The 21,973-nt window shown below is 43.9% G+C and overlaps 2 protein-coding genes across 2 annotated transcripts in view; both read left to right on the forward strand.

Annotated features, from left to right (window-relative positions):
• Positions 1–1,289: 1,289 nt before the first annotated feature.
• Positions 1,290–4,791, forward strand: LOC306983659 (uncharacterized protein; the record flags this gene model as incomplete). Its single annotated transcript, XM_079584214.1, has 5 exons — positions 1,290–1,455; positions 3,241–3,384; positions 3,502–3,666; positions 4,345–4,494; positions 4,589–4,791. The coding sequence occupies 5 exons, from the start codon at positions 1,290–1,292 to the stop codon at positions 4,789–4,791; spliced, it is 828 nt and encodes a 275-aa protein (XP_079440340.1).
• Positions 4,792–11,125: 6,334 nt separating this feature from the next.
• The window catches only part of LOC307012694 (uncharacterized protein), a 74,685-nt gene continuing 63,837 nt past the window's right edge, over positions 11,126–21,973 (forward strand). The window contains exon 1 of the mRNA XM_079639639.1: positions 11,126–11,198. The gene's annotated coding sequence lies outside the window, so the exon portion shown is untranslated. The remainder of the gene's footprint in view (positions 11,199–21,973) is intronic.

A 21,973-nucleotide genomic window follows, 5' to 3' on the forward strand; every position in this document is an offset into this window, starting at 1 on the left:
AAAATGTTATCATTGTCCACTGATTATCTATGACATAATTTCCTATTTTACAGATAAAAGGTGTCTGGATGATCCATATAATTGCCTTTTGTTCTGAAGAAATATGTTGAAGTGATTTTGACTAACATACATCAGTGAGAAACATGGCCGGTCAAGGTACGATCAACTCAATTATTTTTGGTTCACTGTTGCTACGTTTCTCACAAAAATGCTGTAATGCAAGTCATTGTATTTAATTATCTCAAAGCACTTGAGCCTTAAAGGACAAGTTCGGTATTTTACACTTAAAGCCCTGTTTACAGATTGTCTCTGATGAAATAGAACGGTTAAGATTAAAATTTGGACACATGCTCCTGTCCCGAGAATTTTAGGTTTATTTCGAATTTGAGGTACTACTCCGCCGCTTCTTCTTCAGCGGTTTGCTTGCAATTGGCAAAGGTGCATTATCGCCACCAACTAGGCTGGAGTGTCTATTATTCAAGCTCTCAACGTAAGAATCTACGGGTGTGAGATGTTTGGAAAAATAGATCCACAGTTTTACAACAAATGGTAAAACACCTGTAGGAAAGCATCTTTTGCAGCGATTTTTGTGTGAGCATACCAGTGAACACCCCTGACCACTCGGTGAGTTTCACGTCTTTGTAAACGAAAGTTTAATGTGTTTTATGAAGGATTGTTCCAGTGCACCTATACACCCATTCTAGAGGTTTTGGGGAAAGCAAAAGAAACGTACTCGGTTACTAACGTAACCTTGGTTCTCTCTAGAGAGAGGAACGAGTACTGCGTAGGAACTACGCTATGGGGAGAATCCTTTTTCACGAGAATACTGAAGCCAAAAATTATCCTTAATTTAGTATAATGTAAAACGCGTTGCCGCAGCATACAGACCTAGGCGAGACAGCTCGCGCGCCGATTGGCTGCTATGCTGGCAACTGCTTAAGCCTATCGAGCGAGACCATGAGTGACGTCACACCCAATGAGGGCACTTCGCGCCCTCCCGCGTCACGTCCCGCCGAAACGGGCGTGGCTTGGGGCTATAAATTGCGCTCGCAGGCTTAACTCTGTGATTTTTAACAGTGAAGCAAAAACAGAGTGCACGCACGACATGATACGCAGTACTCGTTCCTCTCTCTAGAGAGAACCGAGGTTACGTTGGTAACCGAGTACGTTCTCTTATGAGAGATACTCTCGTACTGCGTAGGAACTACGCTATGGGGAACACGATGTAAAACGTCGTGCGTGCTGGGCTCCGACACCATAGACCCAAGGCGACCAGCCGGGGTTCATACATGGTGTCGACCTCATCCTCCTCGATGACAGAAACGGCGGCAGGCTGCGGCCGTTGTCCATCGGGAATCGACAGCGATGAAGCTGGTGACGCAGCTCGCGGGCGCACCGGCGAGCTTTGGCGGCTGGGGGAGGGTTCCGGGCTTTTTACGGCGCGGCACAACAGCGGTGAGCACGGGCTCTTCTAATGATGCCAAGCGAGTCCGCAGAGTCGCTAAGGGCAACAGCTCGCAGTGAGGGCAGCCGCCGTCCGCGAGAGCAAGAGAAGCGTGTTGTTCACCCAGGCAGGAAACGCAGAGAAAATGGTGGTCCCCGTCGCTGAGTGTGGCTCTGCACGAGCCGCAGGATTCCATCTTTAAAAAGACATTTGCTCTTTTAGAAGAAGGAAAAGTGTGTGTCTCGCCGGCGAGCACACACTGTGGTTTCTCAAAAGCATATGGGCGCCGGATAGCGCAGCTGGGAAGGCGGCGTGGCCAGCAGCTTCTCGACTCGTCCCGCTGAGTTGCTTTGTCGACGGCGCGGCTTCTTCTCGGATCCAGCGATGTAGATGTCTTCGCTGAAGGATTAAAAATCACAGAGTTAAGCCTGCGAGCGCAATTTATAGCCCCAAGCCACGCCCATTTCGGCGGGACGTGACGCACACTCATTGGGTGTGATGTCACTCATGGTCTCGCTCGATAGGCTTAAGCAGTTGCCAGCATAGCAGCCAATCGGCGCGCGAGCTGTCTCACCTAGGTCTGTATGCTGTGGCAATGTGTTTTACATTTATACAAAATTAAGGATCATTTTTGGCTTCAGTATTCTCGTGGAAAAGGATTTTCCCCATAGCGTAGTTCCTACGCAGTACGAGAGTATCTCTCGTAAGAGAACCTAAAATTCTCGGGACAGCAGCATGTGTCCAAATTTTAAATGTTTGGTTTTTCTGATATCTGATTTTACGCTACAGTATATATTTATGTGTATTTTTTATTTCTCAATTTCTCTGATACAGAAAAAGTATTAAAGTACTTTGCAGGAATCGTAATAACGCTCCTGCTGGCCCATGAATGTGTTGTTGTGGAAACACTTGATTTCCCAGAAACAATAGATTTAGAGGTAAGGGAAGGTTCTTTTTTTCCACTGCGAGAACATAAACATAAACCATGTACTGTATGAAAAACAACAGATTCCTGTCTCTTTAAGATTAACTTGCTATAATATAGTTTTCACCAATAATTAATTATTTTGTAAAAGCACTTTTAAAATGTTTAACATGAAATGTATAGCATAAAACAAATGTATTGTATAGAGCCATGGTTCAGTGTTATTTTAGTTGTATTATAGTTAGATTCAAATTTTGATGTGCATTTATTTTTATAATTTTGAATAGTTTATTTTTTTAGTAATTTCGTTATGTGCTTTAGTCTTTTTTATCAGTTTTTCTTAAAATTTGCTATTTAGGTTCAATTTATTTTTATTTTGTGTTAGTTTTTATTTATTTCTAGCTACCGGTAATAATTTTAGTACTTCAACATAAACTTGCCACGGCAACATTTCTAGTTTCCGTTTAGTTTGTTTTTCAACTAATTTATATTTTATTTTATTTCATTTAGTTAATGTTATTAACCCTGCCATGGTCACATGATAAACTCACATGATAAAAGTTTATATATAAATAGATAAATGTATTTTTGTGTTGTTTTATTTTTACAGTTTAGCTACATTGATGGGCAACTGCATCATAGATTACCAAGAAGCGCAGGTTGGATTCACTGTCTTGTCCTCTACTCACACACTATTATAATAATTGGTTAATGTTATATAAGAATTAAGACACATTAACTTAATATGCTTTGTTATTTTTGTCTGGGATTTTGTCTGTCAATGGTTTTGTCTTGTCCTTTACTTCAAGAGTACAGTCCTCCTTATGACCACACGTTGATTAAAATCTCATTAATTTTCTCATATGTATAGAGCTATTGGAGTTCATTGTGGTTGTGGAATTTAATGCATCCCAAGCTGTGGTGATTGAACAGATCAGAGCGTCATTGGCCTCCATCACGTTTCCTCTTCATTTGGACAATGGTGATGAAATTACTGCTGCGAACATCACAACAGGTGAGCCTGTTAAACTGGTGATCAAAAGCTATTTATGTAATTCTTACTGCTTTATTTTCATCTTTAATCGTTGTGCAAACATTCTGTTGCTAACCAGTTCTGTTATATTTACATTAGTGTGCCAGCCAAATGTGACCGAATACCAGTGCGTATGTGAAGATGGTTATGCATGGTCATACAACAACTGCAAGACATATGAGGCCTGTGATGACATCAGTTTGGGCTCATGTGGATGTATCAGTGGTATTCCGAGTGATGGAGAGATGTGTGTGCTGGAGAGCGGTAAGAATCATGACCAAACAAGCCAACCGCAAACATACTCTAGAAAGCTGTATTAATGTTTATGTAAAAAATGCTAAAAAAAAAAAAAAACTGTTAAATGGTATACTGTAAGTTACCTTAACATACAGTAAAAGTATGAATTTGCATATCATTTAGTGAAAATCTATATTTTATTTAACAAGACAATATACTGTATGCATGCTTACATTCAAATATATGTTTAAGTAAAAAATGATGAGTCACCTAATAATTTATGGTAAAAAGCAATTTAAGAATGTTACCAAAAGTCCCTGTGTCATGCATCATTTCAATATATATATATTTTTAAATAGTTATCAATTATGTAAAAATGGATGGTGTTATGGTTTTTAAGGTAAAAAATAAGATTTACTGTAGGTTGGTACATCAACATATCAGTTACCAAAATGTACAAATATATACTGTAAAATATATGGACACCAAAATGCCTCTCATGATGCCTAGACATTTTTACAGTTAAAGTGCACAGTCGCTAGTTTTAGGTTTGTACTGTAAATTGAACAAAAAACTACTTTTGGAACTACTTTCAATTTTTTTATGTATCACACATTGCTATTGATAATATAATTAATTACATAAACATGTATATTGTAATAAAACATACAAAGTACAATAATATGCTTGTTGTGTCTGTCACAGAACTGCCCTTCACAGACTTCTTGTTTGAAATTGAGATGGAATCATCAAGCATCTCTGTGATCGATGAGATGAGGAGATATTTTCAGAACATCACCTTTCCACTTCAGTTAGATGAGCTGGTTGAAGTATTAGATGTGGACATCACGACAGGTGAAGAACATCACATGACCTTCATGAGCTTCTGAACACAAACACAGCAGTCCTGATCTGTTAAAAAATGACCTTACGTTTAATCCTTTCTTAGTGTGCAATTTCAATGACAGTGGATACAAGTGTGTATGTGAGGATCAGTATTTCTGGCCGTGTGAAAAGTGCGCAGAATATGGGAGCTGTGATGACATCGCTAACAAAACATGTAGATGCATCAATGATATTCCAAGTGATAGACAGTTCTGTCAACCAGTCAACGAGATAACAAGTAAAATAGTTTTATACATTTCTGTGTAATCACACAGAAGATCTCTGTTATTGTTATAGATTATTTCTAATCCATTCTCATCCTTTTCCTGGAAGATAACACTGCATGTGGGCAACCACCAACAGGTACATAAAAACATCTGATTTAAACACCGAAGTTCATATAACTGCAGCATTTTCATGCACATTGGAAGAGAAGAGTGAATATTCCTAACTCTTTTTATCTTTCCTACACTCACTCCAGTTCCAGCTGAATATATAACTGAAATCCAGATAGATGCCGAGAATACTGCCATCATTGATCAGCTGATGAGCTATTTGATGTCTTTGAATTTGCCCTACACAATCAGTGACAGCACTAACATCACAGAAATCAACATAACTACTGGTACGAGCTCTGTCTCTGCTTTGACTTGTACTTTCTTGTACATCATATATACTGCTATGAATGATAAACGTGTGGATTCTGCTTTTCAGTGTGTTCATTGAACCAAACTCAGTATCAGTGTAAATGTGAGGGTCTGTTTGTTTGGCCAAATGACACGTGTCACTCATATGAGGCCTGTGATGACATCATTGATGGTTCATGTACATGTATCAACGGCCTTCCAGTGGATGGACAGTTCTGCCAGTTAAAAGAAGGTGAGCCATTACATTCATAAATCTGTAAAACAGCAGCATTCTCCCGTTAACTTTTTATATTTGACTTATGACTTGTAGCACCCCAATGCAACTAAATATCATGGAGAGTGATTTCACACTTTTATTTTTAAGCACACTTTTAATCTTAAACTGAATTGGTTATTTTTTCTTAATATCTGGTATACCGATATTTGTAACCATTTTAGTGAGTCTCTAAAGAAAAGTTTCCAACAGTTTTCACAGTAACTTATTTAAAGGAGAACTCCGGTGCAAAATGAACCTTTGGTCTAATTACACATTGTTACCTAGTCAACCGTTATCTGAGATTTGTTTTCATGATTATCGAATGTAAATAGTTTTATCTCTAAAAACAGTTTAGCCTATAACGCTAGTATAACGCTAGTATATGGGGCATGGAGTAATGACAAATAAAAATCGCTTGTTAATACCACTAACAAGGCTCAAAATAGCCCCACACTAACACGGTAGCATAATGAGGGTCCCTACATGCAAACCGAAGCATTGAGAACTTTGACAGTGTCCAGACAGTTTAATAAGAAGATATTTTATACATACAGTCAACTTCACGTATACAAGCAGAATCCATCTTGGAAAAACAGACTCTATCAATCGATCTACGAACCACCGATCCAAATGCGCTGGACCATATGATATTCTACACAGTTCAGCGCATTTGGATCGGTGGTTCGTAGATCGATTGATAGAGTCTGTTTTTCCAAGATGGATTCTGCTTATATACGTGAAGTTGACTATGTATAAAATATCTTCTTATTAAACTGTCTGGACACTGTCAAAGTTCTCAATGCTTCGGTTTGAAGGTAGGGACCTTCATTATGCTACCGTGTTAGTGTGGGGCTATTTTGAGCCTTGTTAGTGGTATTAACAAGCGATTTTTATTTGTCATTACTCTACGCCCCATATACTAGCGTTATACTAGCGTTATAGGCTAAACTGTTTTTAGAGATAAACTATTTACATTCGATAATCATGAAAACAAATCTCAGATAACGGTTGACTAGGTAACAATGTGTAATTAGACCAAAGGTTCATTTTGCACCGGAGTTCTCCTTTAATGAAGTGTTTGAATAATTTCTCAACTTAAAATAAAAAAATAAAAATAAAACAGCAATTAATTAAAATGAGAAATGTAAAATGAGAAACCGGACACATAAATAGAAATTCATTAATTAATCAAATATTGGCAATGGATATAATGTTTTTTATATTGGTAGTCAAATTATTATACAGATATTGTGTCAAAAAGCAGAAATCACATAAAAATGGGTTCAGCATATCACTGCATAGAGATCAGCCGATTATGATTCAGATTATTTTTATACACCAGAGTAAGAATTTTCATAAAAATACAGCAACACAACAACATTCCAGAAGAAGGCCGTGGCATCAAGACAAACCTGTTTTTGACTGTGAGGCTACATAGTTTCACTTTTGTTCTGCTATCCTTGCCTGTGTTCTTTTTTTTGCAGCACCACCTTCTAACTACGAGATTGACATTGATATGAGATTCTTTGACTTGTTCCTGGTGAACTACTTAAGAAGTCTAATCACGAACATCAGCCTGCCTCTCATTCTGAGCAACAGCATAAATATCACAAATGTCGATGTGACTACTGGTGAGAGCAGAAAGCTTTGTTACATCAGTGTTTGCACAAAAATGTGTAATTTTAATACGATTAGTTTTATATTTCTTATCATGTATGATCATAAAATCATCAAATTTGGGGTATTTTGAGGTGAGACTGTATATTGCCTTCTGCACTACTGAATGTCTTCGGATATTAACATGCACATAAACACAAAGTTGCTGCCATAATATATGTTCACCTACAAATGCAAAGATTCAGAAATGCTTTCTTGGTTTTACACTTAACACTAATAATTTTAAAGGGGTCATGACATGTTTTTTTTTATTTTATTATTATGTTCCCTTAGGTGCAAATATAGTATTACTATAGTTTTTTTTACAAAAAACTTTTAAAATGTAGTGATTTATGACCTTTTCCCACCCTGTTTTTCATCCTCTGATTCAAACAGTCTGTTTTGGGGGTGTTTCCCCTTTAAGAGTTCAGTGTTAACGCCCACTGATATGATTGGCTAACGTCAGTGCCTATGCATCAATTATTAACGCCCCCAGCCAGAACCTGTGCGGATTCGGCGCAACTGTTTAATAGCGGGTGATGCATGCGAAGCGATGGCTCTTGCAATGATAAAACCTTATTATGTTTGAGCCGGAATCAGAGGAAAATGAACGATCACCACAACAACGAAGACTGGATCAGCCCGTGTCCACATGGAAAGTGAAACTATTTTGAATTAATAAAAAAAAATTAACCCGAGACACTTGAAAACGGATTATTGTTACATAATTTTCCTATAGCTTAATTTGCTAACAGTTTAACATTATTTAACTAATTCCAATGAAATGATAGGGTGTACCACGGACAAAAATGCATGCACAGGCCATATTTGAAGATGCAGCATTGATAAAGGCAACATTTTTAATTTTCTATCACATGTAGGCCTACTAGAAAGGCGACATATTTTCAAGATTCTCTTATACAAATGTGTTTATATTAGCCATGGTAAAAAGTAAGTTTGCGTCGTCGTTGTTGAGCCCAGAATATTCGGCACGGACTTATCTTTGAGCAACAGTTTTCTGGCAAAGCCAAGCATCATATTGGGATTTTTTCCTCAAAACAGTCATCCTTATAATGTATAGAACACTGTCGTTACTGGGACGTCCGCAAAAAATAAAGTGCATCCATTTTTCCCTGACGACTGGATCTTTCAGCGTATTTAAAAAGTAGTTTAAAGTTTTAAATACATTACTTACAGTTTGCGTCGTCGATGTTGAGCCAAGAATAGTCGGCACGGACTTATCTTTGAGCAACAGTTTTCTGGCAAAGCTCAAAACAGTCATCCTTCAAATGTATAGAACACACGCTTAAACTAACACTGCCGTGACTGAGACGTCCGCAAAAAATAAAGTGCATCCATTTTCCCCTGACGACTGGATCTTTCAGCAGCGTATTCAAAGATGTTGTTTGTCCACAGCCAGGAACAGCACATCTGCGGCATCGTAACTTCCCTGTACACAGACCCACTCGCTGTCCGTCGACTGAACACTTGTGAGGCGAGCGGCGCGCGGGCGCGACGATGATACGAAATGAGCGTAGCTGCCTTGCGCTGAAAGCGTAGTTGTCTTGTGCCTGGAGGCGGTCATATGCAAACGCTGGTACGTCACTTCGTACCGTGACGTCACTTCTTACCATGGATCCAGAACGAGCTGTATTTAGAGCTTGATTAAATAAATGATTCGTTTATAATGGGGAGGACGTCTTAAGCTATGAAACTTGCAGGACGTTTAAATGGTACAAAGACCTCTTATATACCAAAAGATCAAGGCAAATTTGGTTTCTCATGTCATGACCCCTTTAAGTGACTTCTATTGATTGTATGAATATAGCCAAAAAGTCACCATCATTTTTTTTTTTTCACAGTGTGTGGGTTAAATGGAACACAATATGAGTGCAAGTGTGAGGAGCGTCATGTTTGGCCCAATGACACCTGCAGGGCCTATCATGAGTGTGATGAGATTGTGGGAGGCACTTGTGGATGTATTCGAGCTCTCCCTTCAGAGGGTCCACTTTGCCAGAGAGGTGAGAAAACACATTAGATCACAAATGTACTGATTGTAATTGTGGTAACATGACCAGTAGGATTTTACTCAGTGACACTTAACATGTTTTGTTGGTTTAGAAATCGTAAAAAAATGTCAATAGCTTCTCCATCCTTTTTTTTTTCCAGACATCAATGAATGTGAAGATGCAGTGTCAGTTTGTGGTCAATACTCAGATTGTATCAACATCATTGGGAGTCACATGTGTTCATGCTGGAGTGGATTTAATACCTCCAATAAAGACAGTCCTGTGAGCCGCAACAACTCATGTCAGGGTGAGTATTATCAAATAATAATAATAATAATAATACATAGGTTTTTTATAGCGCTTTCCAGGGAAACTCAAAGACGCTTTACAAATAATCAAGCAACAGAAAAAAAAATAAAAGTAAATAAGGATAAATAAAGATGGGAGAGTATAGTTTTTATGTGTTGTAGGCTAGCTGAAACAAATGGGTCTTGAGCAGTTTTTTGAAGGTGGTCAGTGAGTCCGAGTTTCTGATATGGATGGGAAGTGAGTTCCAGAGGGTAGGGGCAGCGATGGCGAATGCTCGGTCCCCCAAAGTTCGGTGTGTTGATTTAGTGATAGGTTTGAGAAAGTTCAAGTCAGCAGAGCGGAGGCGTCGGGAGGGTCGATGGTGCTGTAAAAGGTCTGTGAGGTAAGCAGGTGCCAAGTTATTGAGGGCTTTGAAGGTGATGAGCAGAACTTTGTAGCGAATGCGTTGTTGTACGGGGAGCCAGTGAAGTTGTTGAAGGACAGGGGTGATGTGGTGTCTTGAACGGGTGTGAGTGAGGAGGCGAGCAGCTGAATTTTGAACGTATTGGAGTTTTTGTAAAACAGAGGAAGGGAGACCATATAAGAGGCTATTGCAGTAATCAAGTCTTGATGTGATGAATGCATGGATGAGGGTTTCAGCAGCAGATGTGGTGAGGGCGGGGCGTAGGCGGGCAATATTTCGTAAGTGGAAAAATGCAGTTTTGGTAATATGACGGATGTGAGGCTTGAAGGTGAGTGTGGGATCAAGAATAACACCAAGGTTTCGGATCTGAGGAGAAGTGGTAACTGTGTGGCCATCAACGGAGAGAGTGAAGTCTTGGGAGGCGGGTAGTAATGATTTGGGACCGATGATGATGATTTCCGATTTATTTCCGTTGAGTTTAAGGAAATTTGCATTCATCCAAGTTTTTATTGCAGAGAGGCAGTTTGTGATGGTTAATACTGTGGTAGGGGTGATGGATCTGGTGCTGAGGTATAATTGAGTGTCATCAGCATAACTGTGAAATTTTAGTCCATGATTTTGAATAATGAGTCCGAGGGGAAGCATGTAGAGGATAAACAGAAGGGGGCCTAGCACTGAGCCTTGAGGGACTCCATGTTTGACCGGTGTGGTGTGAGATGTACAGTTGTTAATGGATATGAATTGAGATCTGTTAGTGAGGTAGGAGGTGAACCAGGAGAGAGCTGAACCAGCGATGCCGAGGTGTTGTAGGCGTTGTAGAATGATGGAGTGGTCAATGGTGTCAAAGGCAGCAGAGGTAGGAGGAGAATGGAGAGGGAACCAGAGTCAGAGGCGAGCAGGAGGTCATTTATTACTTTGAGTAGTGCTGTTTCAGTAGAGTGATGAGTGCGGAATCCAGACTGGAAGGTTTCATAGAGCTGATTGGAAGAGAGGTGTTGTTTTAGTTGAGTGGCGACTGATCGTTCCAGGATTTTAGACAAATGATTTTAGACAAATGATTTTGTTTTCTGTTTTTATCTCATAAATTTTAGAGTACAGAGCTGTTGTATCTTTACAGTTTGTGATTACTAGTGTGAGTTTTAGCTGTTCCTGTTTGAGGAGTAACATCACCCATGGTTTTAGATGTTTGTCAAATTTAAACCAGTAAAAAATTATAGTTTTGTTATTTTTCTTTTTTTCCTCCATAGATATAAATGAATGTTTGGTCAGTCCATCTGTATGTGGTCCAGATTCCAACTGTACAAATGAAATAGGAAGTTACAATTGCTCATGTTTGGATGGATTCACTGTAACAAACTCAAATCTCACTATCAGCATCAATAACACATGTAGAGGTAAATCCTATAATCATGTTTATATATAGTCTAATTTTGGACCTAGTGTAGTTTTTTAGACTTTTAATTTTTTGGAAATAAAAATCATCTTTAACACTGTTTGTTGTTTAATTAACAATTGAAAGCAGTTAGGTTATTTTATTTTTTAACTGTTGCATACTACATTTTATTCGTCCTCTATTTATATTTACCAAAATATAAGAAAACATAGATTTGAATTAAAGTGACATTCATATTTCAGTGTTCCTGATAACAATAATACCTTTTTCATATCTTCCTGTAATATAGATGTGAATGAATGTCTAATGACATCAGAGTTATGTGGTCCAAACTCTCGTTGCATCAACTCAATCGGGAGTTACAACTGTTCCTGCTTAATTGGGTTTACTGAAACAAATATGAATCAACCAGTCAGTACCAGTAACCCATGCAATGGTAAGCATGTAGAAAATATACTTCATCATGATGTATTTGATTAATATTGTAAGTAGATTTGACAGAAATATCAATTCAATCTATTATATGATTTATTGTGTGTTTCTGTAATTTCTGTTTTTATCCATGATAAAAGCTGCTTAAATACATAATCAAGTTGTTTAAAAAAAACGTCTCGGGTTACGACTGTAACCCTTGTTCCCCGAGAAGGGAACGAGACACTGCGTCGTCATCGACGACACTTTGGGGAATGCCCCAGCATAGCGCGGGGCAGTGTCTCTCGTTCCCTTCTCGGGGAACAAGGGTTACAGTCGTAACCCGAGACGTTCCCCTTCGAGGGAACTCGCACTGCGTCGTCGTCGACGACACTTTGGGGAACGTAATGCCCACTAGGCCACACCGTAATCACGCCCGCCCTAGTGTGAAGCTGGGAACCAGGCACACTTAGGACGCAAGCACTCTGGCGCCAGGCGTCACAGGGAGTTGCAGACTGTAAAATTGTATGAAGGTGTGCGGAGTAGCCCACCCGGCCGCCTCGCAGATCTCATGAAGCGAGGCTCCAGAAAGGCGGGCCACCGAGGAGGCCATGCCCCTGGTGGAGTGCGCCCTCACGGCCATCGGTGAAGGCAAATTGCGCACCTGATAGGCCGTGGCTATAGCCTGGACAATCCAGTTACTGATTGTCTGCTTGGATGCAGGCAGCCCTTTCTTGGGTGAACCAAAACATTGGTGCCACATTGGAGGGCACATTGGAGGGCACCTTGGGCACATAGCCCGGTCTAGGATGTAAGATGGCCTTAACTCCGCCGGGGGCAAACTCCAGGCAAGTTGGCATTATAGCCAAGGCCTGGAGATCCCCCACTCTCCTCAGAGAGGTGATAGCGAGGAGAAAGGCCACCTTAAGTGTCAGGTTCTTTGCCTCAGCCGACTCCAGTGGCTCAAAGGGGGCCTCAGCCAACCCTTCAAGTACCACCGCCAGGTCCCAGGTTGGGACTCTGGAGCGAGCCGCAGGCCTCATCCTCCGAACCCCACGGAGGAAACGTACAACCAGATCGTGCCTTCCCAGGGGCCCATCACCTAAAGGCGAGTGGAAAGCCGCTATGGCAGCCACGTACACCTTAAGTGTGGATGGGGTAAGACCGGCGGAGAAACGATCTTGGAGGAACTCCAGCACTGAAGCCACTGGGCAGTTAACTGGGTCCACCTCACGCTCTCTACACCAAGTGGAAAACACATTCCACTTCAGGCTGTACAGTCTCCTGGTGGAAGGAGCCCTGGAGCTGAGTAGGGTCTCGACAACACCTGCTGACAGGCCAGCTTCTAGGTACTGATCCCCCTCAGGGGCCAGACCCAGAGGTTCCACAGCTCTGGTCGGGGGTAAAATATTTTGCCCCCTGCCTGTGACAGCAGATCCCTCCTCAGAGGGACCTGCCACGGGAGGCCGTCCAGCAGTGCTACAATGTCCGAGAACCTTACCCGGGTCGGCCAGCGGGGTGCCACTAGAAGTAGGCTGATCCCTTCCTGGCGGACCCGCTCCAAGACTCCCGGGAGCAGAGTGATTGGGGGAAATGCGTACAGACGCAGCCTCGGCCACATCTGTGTCATGGCATCCAGCCCCAGAGGGGCTGGATACCTGAGAGAGAACCACAGTGGACAGTGGGACGTCTCTTGAGACACGAACAGATCCACTTCCACTGGGCCAAATCTCACGCACATGGCCTCCACCACCTCGGGGTGGAGACGCTACTCCCCGGGCCTCAGCCCCTGCCTCGACAGGACGTCTGCTCCCAGGTTTTGGTCCTCTGGGACATACATCACTCTGATAGACGACAGTTTCCCCTGGGACCACAGGAGGATCTGGTGTGCCAGTCTGCACAGAGGGCGCGACCTCAGACCCCCCTGATGATTCAGATACGCGACTACAGAGGTGTTGTCGGAGCGTATCAGGACATGGTGGCCGCGGAGGTCCGGAAGAAAACCCCTCAGGGCTTTGTAGACCGCCAACATTTCCAGGCAGTTGATGTGCCAGGAAGAATGCTGTGTCTCCCACAGACCTCTCGCAAAGCGACCGTCCATGACCGCGCCCCAACCGGTGAGGGAAGCATCTGTTGAAACGGTTTTCCGGCAACATGATGCCCCCAGCACCGGTCCCTGGGACAGGAACCAAGGTTTCCTCCATATGACGAGAGAACGAAGGCATCTGCGCGTTACTCTGATCATACGGAACGGATTTCCCCTCGGGGAAAACCCCTTGGCTCTCAACCACCACTGTAGGGATCTCATGTGTAGCAGGCCAGATGGTATGACGCTGGACGCTGCTGCCATGAGTCCCAGCAATCTCTGAAACTGCTTCACAGTGAGGTTGTGGCCTAGCTTCACCCTGGAGACCATCGCCAGTATGGACTCCACGCGTGCGGGAGACATTTGTGCCCGCATCGTCGTGGAGTCCCATACAACTCCCAGGAACGTAGTCTTCTGGGAGGGCGTCAACACACTCTTCTTTGTGTTGAGTCTCAGCCCCAAGCACCTGATATGGGCCAGAACGACATCTCGATGCCGAACTGCCATCTCGCACGACCTGGCCAATATTAGCCAGTCGTCGATGTAATTGAGTACACGGATGCCCTGGAGTCTCAACGGAGCCAGCGCTGCATCCATGCACTTGGTGAAGGTGCGAGGGGAGAGAGCTAGGCCAAAGGGAAGAACCCTATATTGGTACGCTTCGCCCCCGAAAGCGAACCTCAGGAACTTCCTGTGACATGGAAGGATGGATATATGGAAGTATGCGTCCTTCAGATCTATCGTGACGAACCAGTCCTCGAACTGGATCTGACTTACGATTGCTGGAATGGTGAGCATCTTGAACCTGTACCTCCTCAGAGAACGATTCAAGTGCCTGAGATCTATTATGGGACGCAACCCCCCATCCTTCTTGGGAACTATGAAGTACCGGCTGTAGAACCCGGACTCCCTGTCTGGCAGAGGAACACGTTCTATGGCCTCCTTGGCCAACAGGGATTGAACTTCCTGTTCCATAACCCGAACCTGCTCTGGGCCGACCACAGTCCAGACCACCCCGTTGAACTTTGGGGGAGGGGAGCTGAACTGTAGTCTGTAACCCAGCTCTACAGTACGCAGGGCCCACGGAGATATATTTGGAAGGCATGACCATGCGCCGAGATAATCTACTAAGGGAACCAGCCCCTCGAGGCTGGCCTCGGGTGTCAACCGAGACTCGTTCCCGACTTCCTGAAGCGGCTGGCCGGCAGGAAGCGGTCGAGAACGATTTTTGGTGTGCGGACGCACTCGCCGCCCCGCCGCAGATCTTCTTAGAGGCTGCTGGAGCGACGTGCGTACGCGGGAAATCAGTGTGGCCCGAAGCGTGCTGGACGGCGGGAACACAGCACTGATTCCCTGAGAGCTCCGGGGGGAAGGCGACCTCGATCGCCCCGCTCCAGGGGGGACAGCTCTCAGCGGTCTGGCCACAATTAGGACCGCTTGGAGGAAGCCTTCTTCGCCTGAAGGACGGTCCTCAGATCGACCTTAGGCTCAGAAGGCTTGCCACGAGAACGACGCCTCCTTTGCCAGGCTCCCTCAGGAGGGGCGCGGGAGGCGACACTCTCTCTTTGCATATATCGGCGCGAGGAGCTGGTAGATGGCTGAGGCTGCCCCTTTGAGGCAGCCTTCCCCGAGGAGCCAGAGCAGCGAGGGAGGTACTGTTGGAAGGCCGCCGACTGCTTTTTCACCTCCTGAAACCTCTCGACGACGGTACTAACCGCTCCGCCGAAGAGGCCAGCAGGTGACATCGGGGAGTCTAGGAGAAAATGTTTCTCTCTCTCCTTCATCCCCGATAAATTCAGCCATAAATGCCTCTCCACACACACCATACCAGCCATGGAGCGACCGATGGCACGGGCCGTCTCCTTGGTGATGTGGAGAGACAAGTCGGTAGCCTTCCTAAGCTCCAAGATGTCACTCGGAGAGGGACCCTCGCCCTCATCAAGCTCCTTGAGGAGGTCAGCCTGGTAGGCCTGCAACACCGCCATAGTGTGCAGGCAGCTACCAGCCCGCCCAGCCGCCATATAGGCCCTGCCCACCAGAGTGGATGTGTCACGGCATGGCTTAGTGGGCAGCACCGGGGCTTTAAGGGACGATGCAGCCTCGGGGGAAAGATAACTCGCGAGAGCTTCCTCCACCCGAGGTATTTTCCCATAACCACGCTCAGCCGCCCCCAGCACGTTAGAAAAATCGAGCACTGGGGGGTTGGAGAGCCTGGCTGAGTATGGTTTTTCCCATGACTTGCACAACTCATTATGCAAGTCGGGGAAAAACGGAAGGCCCCGGCGTGGAGTTTGAGATCTGCGCCTGAAGAACCTTTCATCCAGCTTACTTGGTGGCTGGATTTCCGGTTCTTCTTGTGGCCAATCAATTTTTAACTTGGCCACAGCGAGGGTCAAAACCTCCACCAACTCCTCTTGGGCGGGTGCGTGAAGTGATTGATCGGGCCCCACATCACCCACATCAATGCTTACAGCATCAGACTCCTCAGAGCCTGATAGCTGAAGCATCTGATTCCCTTCCTCGCGAGAAGAAACCACTTCGCGGGCTTCCACACGAGGCGGGAGAACATCTGAATCCTCAGACGAGGACCGGGAAGATGCCGCAGCAGTCCCGTGTCCCGTTGAGAGATCCATCTGTGAGCCCCACGATCTGCGGCGCCGCGTTGCCTCGACAACGGCGGGCCCAGAACCGCGGGGCTCGCGAGCTTGGCCGTGTTTGATGAGCGCAAAACCCTGAGCGGCAGCTTATCACACTCGCTACAAGCGGCTCCCTCGAGAGCCGCTCTAGCGTGCTGCACACCAAGGCAAAGCACACACAGCTGGTGTGTGTCCGTGCCCGAAATATAACGCGGACACGGATGCACACACATATTAAATTGCTCGCGTGGTTGCATAACAGTACTTGTAAACTTTCACAGAAATCATTGTCTGTTAATAATTTTCTTTTGTGAACTTTGATTATTGTATTTGTAGGTAAAAGACATTGTCATGATTTCTTTTTTTAAATATTTTTTTCTACAGTGACTCTACCTTTGACTGAATATCTGATTGAAATTCAGATCAATAGTGTGGATAGTAGCATCACTGATCAGCTGAGGACCCTTCTGATGTCTTTTAATTTGCCCTACATACTCAGTGACAGAACTAACATCACAGAAATCAACATAACTACTGGTACGAGCTCTGTCTCTGCTTTGTAATGTTAAATAGCTAAGATTAAACTTTATACATCATGAATACTGACATAAATTATTTATTGTTTGGATTCTTCTTCTGCTTTTCAGTGTGTTCATTGAACCAAACGCAGTATCAGTGTAAATGTGAGGGTCTGTTTGTTTGGCCAAATGACACGTGTCACTCATACGAGGCCTGTGATGTCATCACTGATGGATCATGTACATGTATCAATGGCCTTCCAGCGGATGGACAGTTCTGTCGAGGTGAGACACTGGCATCATTCTACGACAACATCAGTTTTATCCCTTTTATTAATTTGTTCTGATTCTTTTTCTGCTTTGATTTAACTGCGTATTGATACTGGGATCTCAGACTGATTATGTGTTTATGTATTATTATTATTATTATTAATATTATTTTATTTTTCTTGCAAATAACTGTAAGGCACATGGTCTATTATATGGAGTTTTCATCATAAAAATATGAATTTTCACAGTACACAACAACTCAACCTGCTTCTGTTTGTTCTTGCAGTGCTGCCTTCTAAGTACATGATTGACATTGATGTGAGATTCTTTGACTTGTTCCTGGTGAACTACTTACGAGATCTCATCAGAAATATCAGCCTGCCTTTGACTCTGAGCAACAGCATAAATATCACAGATATCGACATGACTACTGGTGAGAGCTGAATGTTTCATCATGTCACATACTAAGATGAGTTCAGTATTAGGACAAATTGACAGTTTGAACACAGATTAATAAATCATATTCTATTACAGTGTGTGGGTTAAATGGAACACAATATGAGTGCAAGTGTGAGGAGCGTCATGTTTGGCCCAATGACACTTGCAGGGCCTATCATGAGTGTGATGAGATTGTGGGAGGCACTTGTGGATGTATTCAAGCTCTCCCTTCAGAGGGTCCGCTTTGCCAGAGAGGTGAGAAAACACATTAGATCACAAATGTACTAAGTGTAATTGTAGTAACATGACCAGTAGGATTTTACTCAGTGACACTTGACACGTTTTGGTGGTTTAGAAATCGTAAAAAAATGTCAATAGCTTCTCACTCCTTTTTGTTCCCCAGACATCAATGAATGTGAAGATGCAGTGTCAGTTTGTGGTCAATACTCAGATTGTATTAACATCATTGGGAGTCACATGTGTTCATGCTGGAGTGGATTTAATACCTCCAATAAAGACAGTCCTGTGAGCCGCAACAACTCATGTCAGGGTGAGTATTATCAACTGATTTTGTTTTCTATTTTTAACTCATAAAATTGAGAGTACAGAGCTGTTATATCTTTACAGTTTGTGTGATTACTAGTGTGAGTTTTAGCTGTTCCTGTTTGAGGAGTAACATCACCCATGGTTTTAGGTGTTTGTCTAATTTAAACCAGTAAAAAATGATAGTTTTGTTAATTTTTTTTTTTTTTCCCCCATAGATACAAATGAATGTCTGGTCAGTCCATCTGTATGTGGTCCAGATTCCAACTGTACAAATGAAATAGGAAGTTACAATTGCTCATGTTTGGATAGATTCACTGTAACAAACTCAAATCTCACCATCAGCATCAATAACACATGTAGAGGTAAATCCTATAATCATGTTTATATATAGTCTAATTTTGGACCTAGTGTAGTTTTTTAGACTTAAATATGATAAAATCATATTTAACACTGTTTGTTGTTTAATTAACAATTGAAATGAATTAGGTTATTTTTTTTTAACTGTTGCATACTACATTTTATTCGTCCTCTATTTATAGTTACCAAAACATAAGAAAACATAGATTTGAATTAAAGTGACATTCATATTTCAGTGTTCCTGATAACAATAATACCTTTTTCATATCGTCTTGTAATATAGATGTGAATGAATGTCTAAAGACATCAGAGTTCTGTGGTCCAAACTCTCGTTGCATCAACTCAATCGGGAGTTACAACTGTTCCTGCTTAATTGGGTTTACTGAAACAAATATGAAGCAACCAGTCAGTACCAGTAACCCATGCAATGGTAAGCATGTAGAAAATATACTTCATCATGATGTATTTGATTAATATTGTATGTAGATTTGACAGAAATATCAATTCAATCTATTATATGGTTTGTTGTGTGTTTCTGTCATTTCTGTTTTCATCCATGATAAAAGCTGCTTAAATACATAATCAAGTTGTTTAAAAAGAAAACTGTTACATGAAATCCTATTGGCCTGAAAAAATCATTGTCTGTTAATAATTTTATTTTGTTCACTTTGATTGTTGTATTTGTAGGTAAAAGGCATTGGCATGATTTCTTTTTTTAAATCTTTTTTTTCTACAGTGACTCTACCTTTGACTGAATATCTGATTGAAATTCAGATCAATAGTGTGGATAGTAGCGTCACTGATCAGCTGAGGACCCTTCTGATGTCTTTTAATTTGCCCTACATACTCAGTGACAGCACTAACATCACAGAAATCAACATAACTACTGGTACAAGCTCTGTCTCTGCTTTGTAATGTTAAATAGCTAAGATTAAACTTTATACATCATGAATACTGACATAAATTATTTATTTTTTGGACTCTTCTTCTGCTTTTCAGTGTGTTCCTTGAACCAAACGGAGTATCAGTGTAAATGTGAGGGTCTGTTTGTTTGGCCAAATGACACGTGTCACTCATACGAGGCCTGTGATGTCATCACTGATGGATCATGTACATGTATCAATGGCCTTCCAGCGGATGGACAGTTCTGTCGAGGTGAGACACTGGCATCATTCTACGACAACATCAGTTCTCTTACGTAGAGTTCTCTCCTACTGCGTCGAATCGACGCTGCGGGAAAGATATTTCTTTGTCGAGATTGAAGCCCAAAAATTAATCCTTAATTTTGTAATATGTAAAACGCTTTTCTGTAGCATACAACCCTAGGCGGAGCAATACCGCTCGCCCATTGGCTGCTCCGCCAGAAAAGCACAGCCTATGCGAGGCCAGTGACGCTGACCAATGAGGGCGCTTCGCGCCCTTCTGCGTCATCTCCCGCCGAAACAGGCGTGGCCTAGGTCTATAAATACCAAGCATAGCTGCTTCCACTCCGATTTTCTTTACTTCACGAAGCTACACGCATCGTAGGACCGGATTCGAGCCACCACAGCCGTCTGATACAGCACCTCAGCAGGACGAGCCCTTACCTGAAGCCGCTGGTCATCGCCGCCTTCAGCCGCCGTTCCCTGCTGCGCTTCTCCGGCGTGGAATATCCTTTACATTATGTGTGTGTGTTTTGTGTGTGTGTTCGCCGTCGCGTCACACAGTTTTTCCACACTAAAAGAGCCGAGCGTCTTTTTCAAGATGTCTCGCACCTCCTGTGGCTCGTGTTGAGCCCCACTCAGCGTCGGGGACCACGTGCTTGTGTTTCCTGCCTGTGAGTATCACGCAGCTTCAGCTCTCGTCGATGGCGGCTGCCATCACTGTGATTTGATGCCTACGGTGACTCTGCGGACTCGCCTGGCGTTCATTTACTGAAGCTGCATCTTTTCCGCCCGCTGTAGTGCCGCGCCGTGAAAAGCGCCGTGCTCAGCGGAGCCCGGAACCTCCCCCCACCCACGAGGTGCTCGCCGCTGCTGCCGCCAGCTTCTCCGCCCGCTTCGCTGGACTCTCTATCGACGGACAAGGGCCGCTGTGTGCCGCCGCGTCCGTCATGAACGAGGAAGGTGAAGCCGCGTCTGTGGAGGACGACTGCTTTTCTCTCCCGCTTCGGATGGGCGAGCTCCGAGGATCTCCCCTCCCCCGCCGCTCATGAGCGTCGACGGAGAAAGACCAGCATCGATGCGCTTACCGGCTGGATGGCTGTTTTTCTGCAGAGGAACGTACGTTACCGTCCTCACGACCCGCGCCCTTTTCTTCCTGAATTCACGAAGAAATCGCGGAGTCCCGGAAAGCCCCGTCTTCAGCCAGGATGCGCACATCTGCTTCGAGGGAAGCTACAGTGTTAAAATCCCGCCGCGGCCGGATTTCACTAAAATGTCTCGCTCGCACAGTCCCAACATACGCGACCGTGCCAGTGTATTTTGCAGTCACCAAATCGGCATCAATGCTCGTTTGCCTGCACACAAACGCCGTTTTCACGACGCCCCAGGTAAATCTGAAAATGTATTTTCTGGTGTCCCGGCCACGGCCGATGGTGTGATGTGTGTATCCGTAATGCCCACGACCCTGTGCCCATTCGTACACACAAGCACAGCCCTACACAATACAGGGCTTGCACACATAAAATCGACTCGTCGATTGTGCAATACATGTAAGTTAGTGAACGTGCCCGCTTTTCAGTGCCCACAATCACTACACACTGCATGTCCCGTGGTTTCTGTAAAAACGAAACGAATGCACGGTCAGTCGGTTCTGATAGACAGTACTCTCTGTGCTACACGGTGTCCCGGCCACAGCCGATGATGTAATGTGTGTAACTGTATGCCCACGACCCAGTGCCCATTCATACACACAAGCACAGCCCCACACAATACAGGGCTTGCACACATAAAATCGACTCAATGTCGATTGTGTATTATATGTAGTGAGCGTGCCCGCTTTCAAGTGCCCACAATCACTACAAGCTACATGTCAACATGGTTTCTACGGAGACCGCGTGCTCTCTCTCTCTCAGCTGAGAGAGCTGAGCGCGCGCGCGGGCTGCCCGCTCGATAAGCGCGCCCCCGCATCACGCCATGTTACAGCACACGACTGCTCTCGTGTCGCCGCCATTTCGCGACCAGAGCCCGGTTTTTCAACCCGTGCAAGCACAGCCCCGTACAACACAGGGTCTGCACACATAAAATCGACTCAGGTCGATTGTACTTTACATGTAGTGAGCGTGCCCACTGTCCAGTGCCCACAACCACTACACACTGCACGTTCCGCGGTTTTTCTGTAAAAACGAAACCAACGGACGGTCAGTCAGTTCACAAACACAGTATTCCCGGTGTTATAAATGTGCCCGCTACCACGCGCCCACATTTATTCACAAATATACGAGCCCTACGGGCAGCCCCGTTCAACACAGGGTTTGCACACTTAAAATCGACTCAGATCGATTGTGCTTTACATGTAGTAAGCGTGCCCACTG

The sequence above is a fragment of the Phoxinus phoxinus genome, assembly GCF_949152265.1.
Source record: "Phoxinus phoxinus genome assembly, chromosome: 16".
NCBI classification, from domain to species: domain Eukaryota; kingdom Metazoa; phylum Chordata; class Actinopteri; order Cypriniformes; family Leuciscidae; genus Phoxinus; species Phoxinus phoxinus.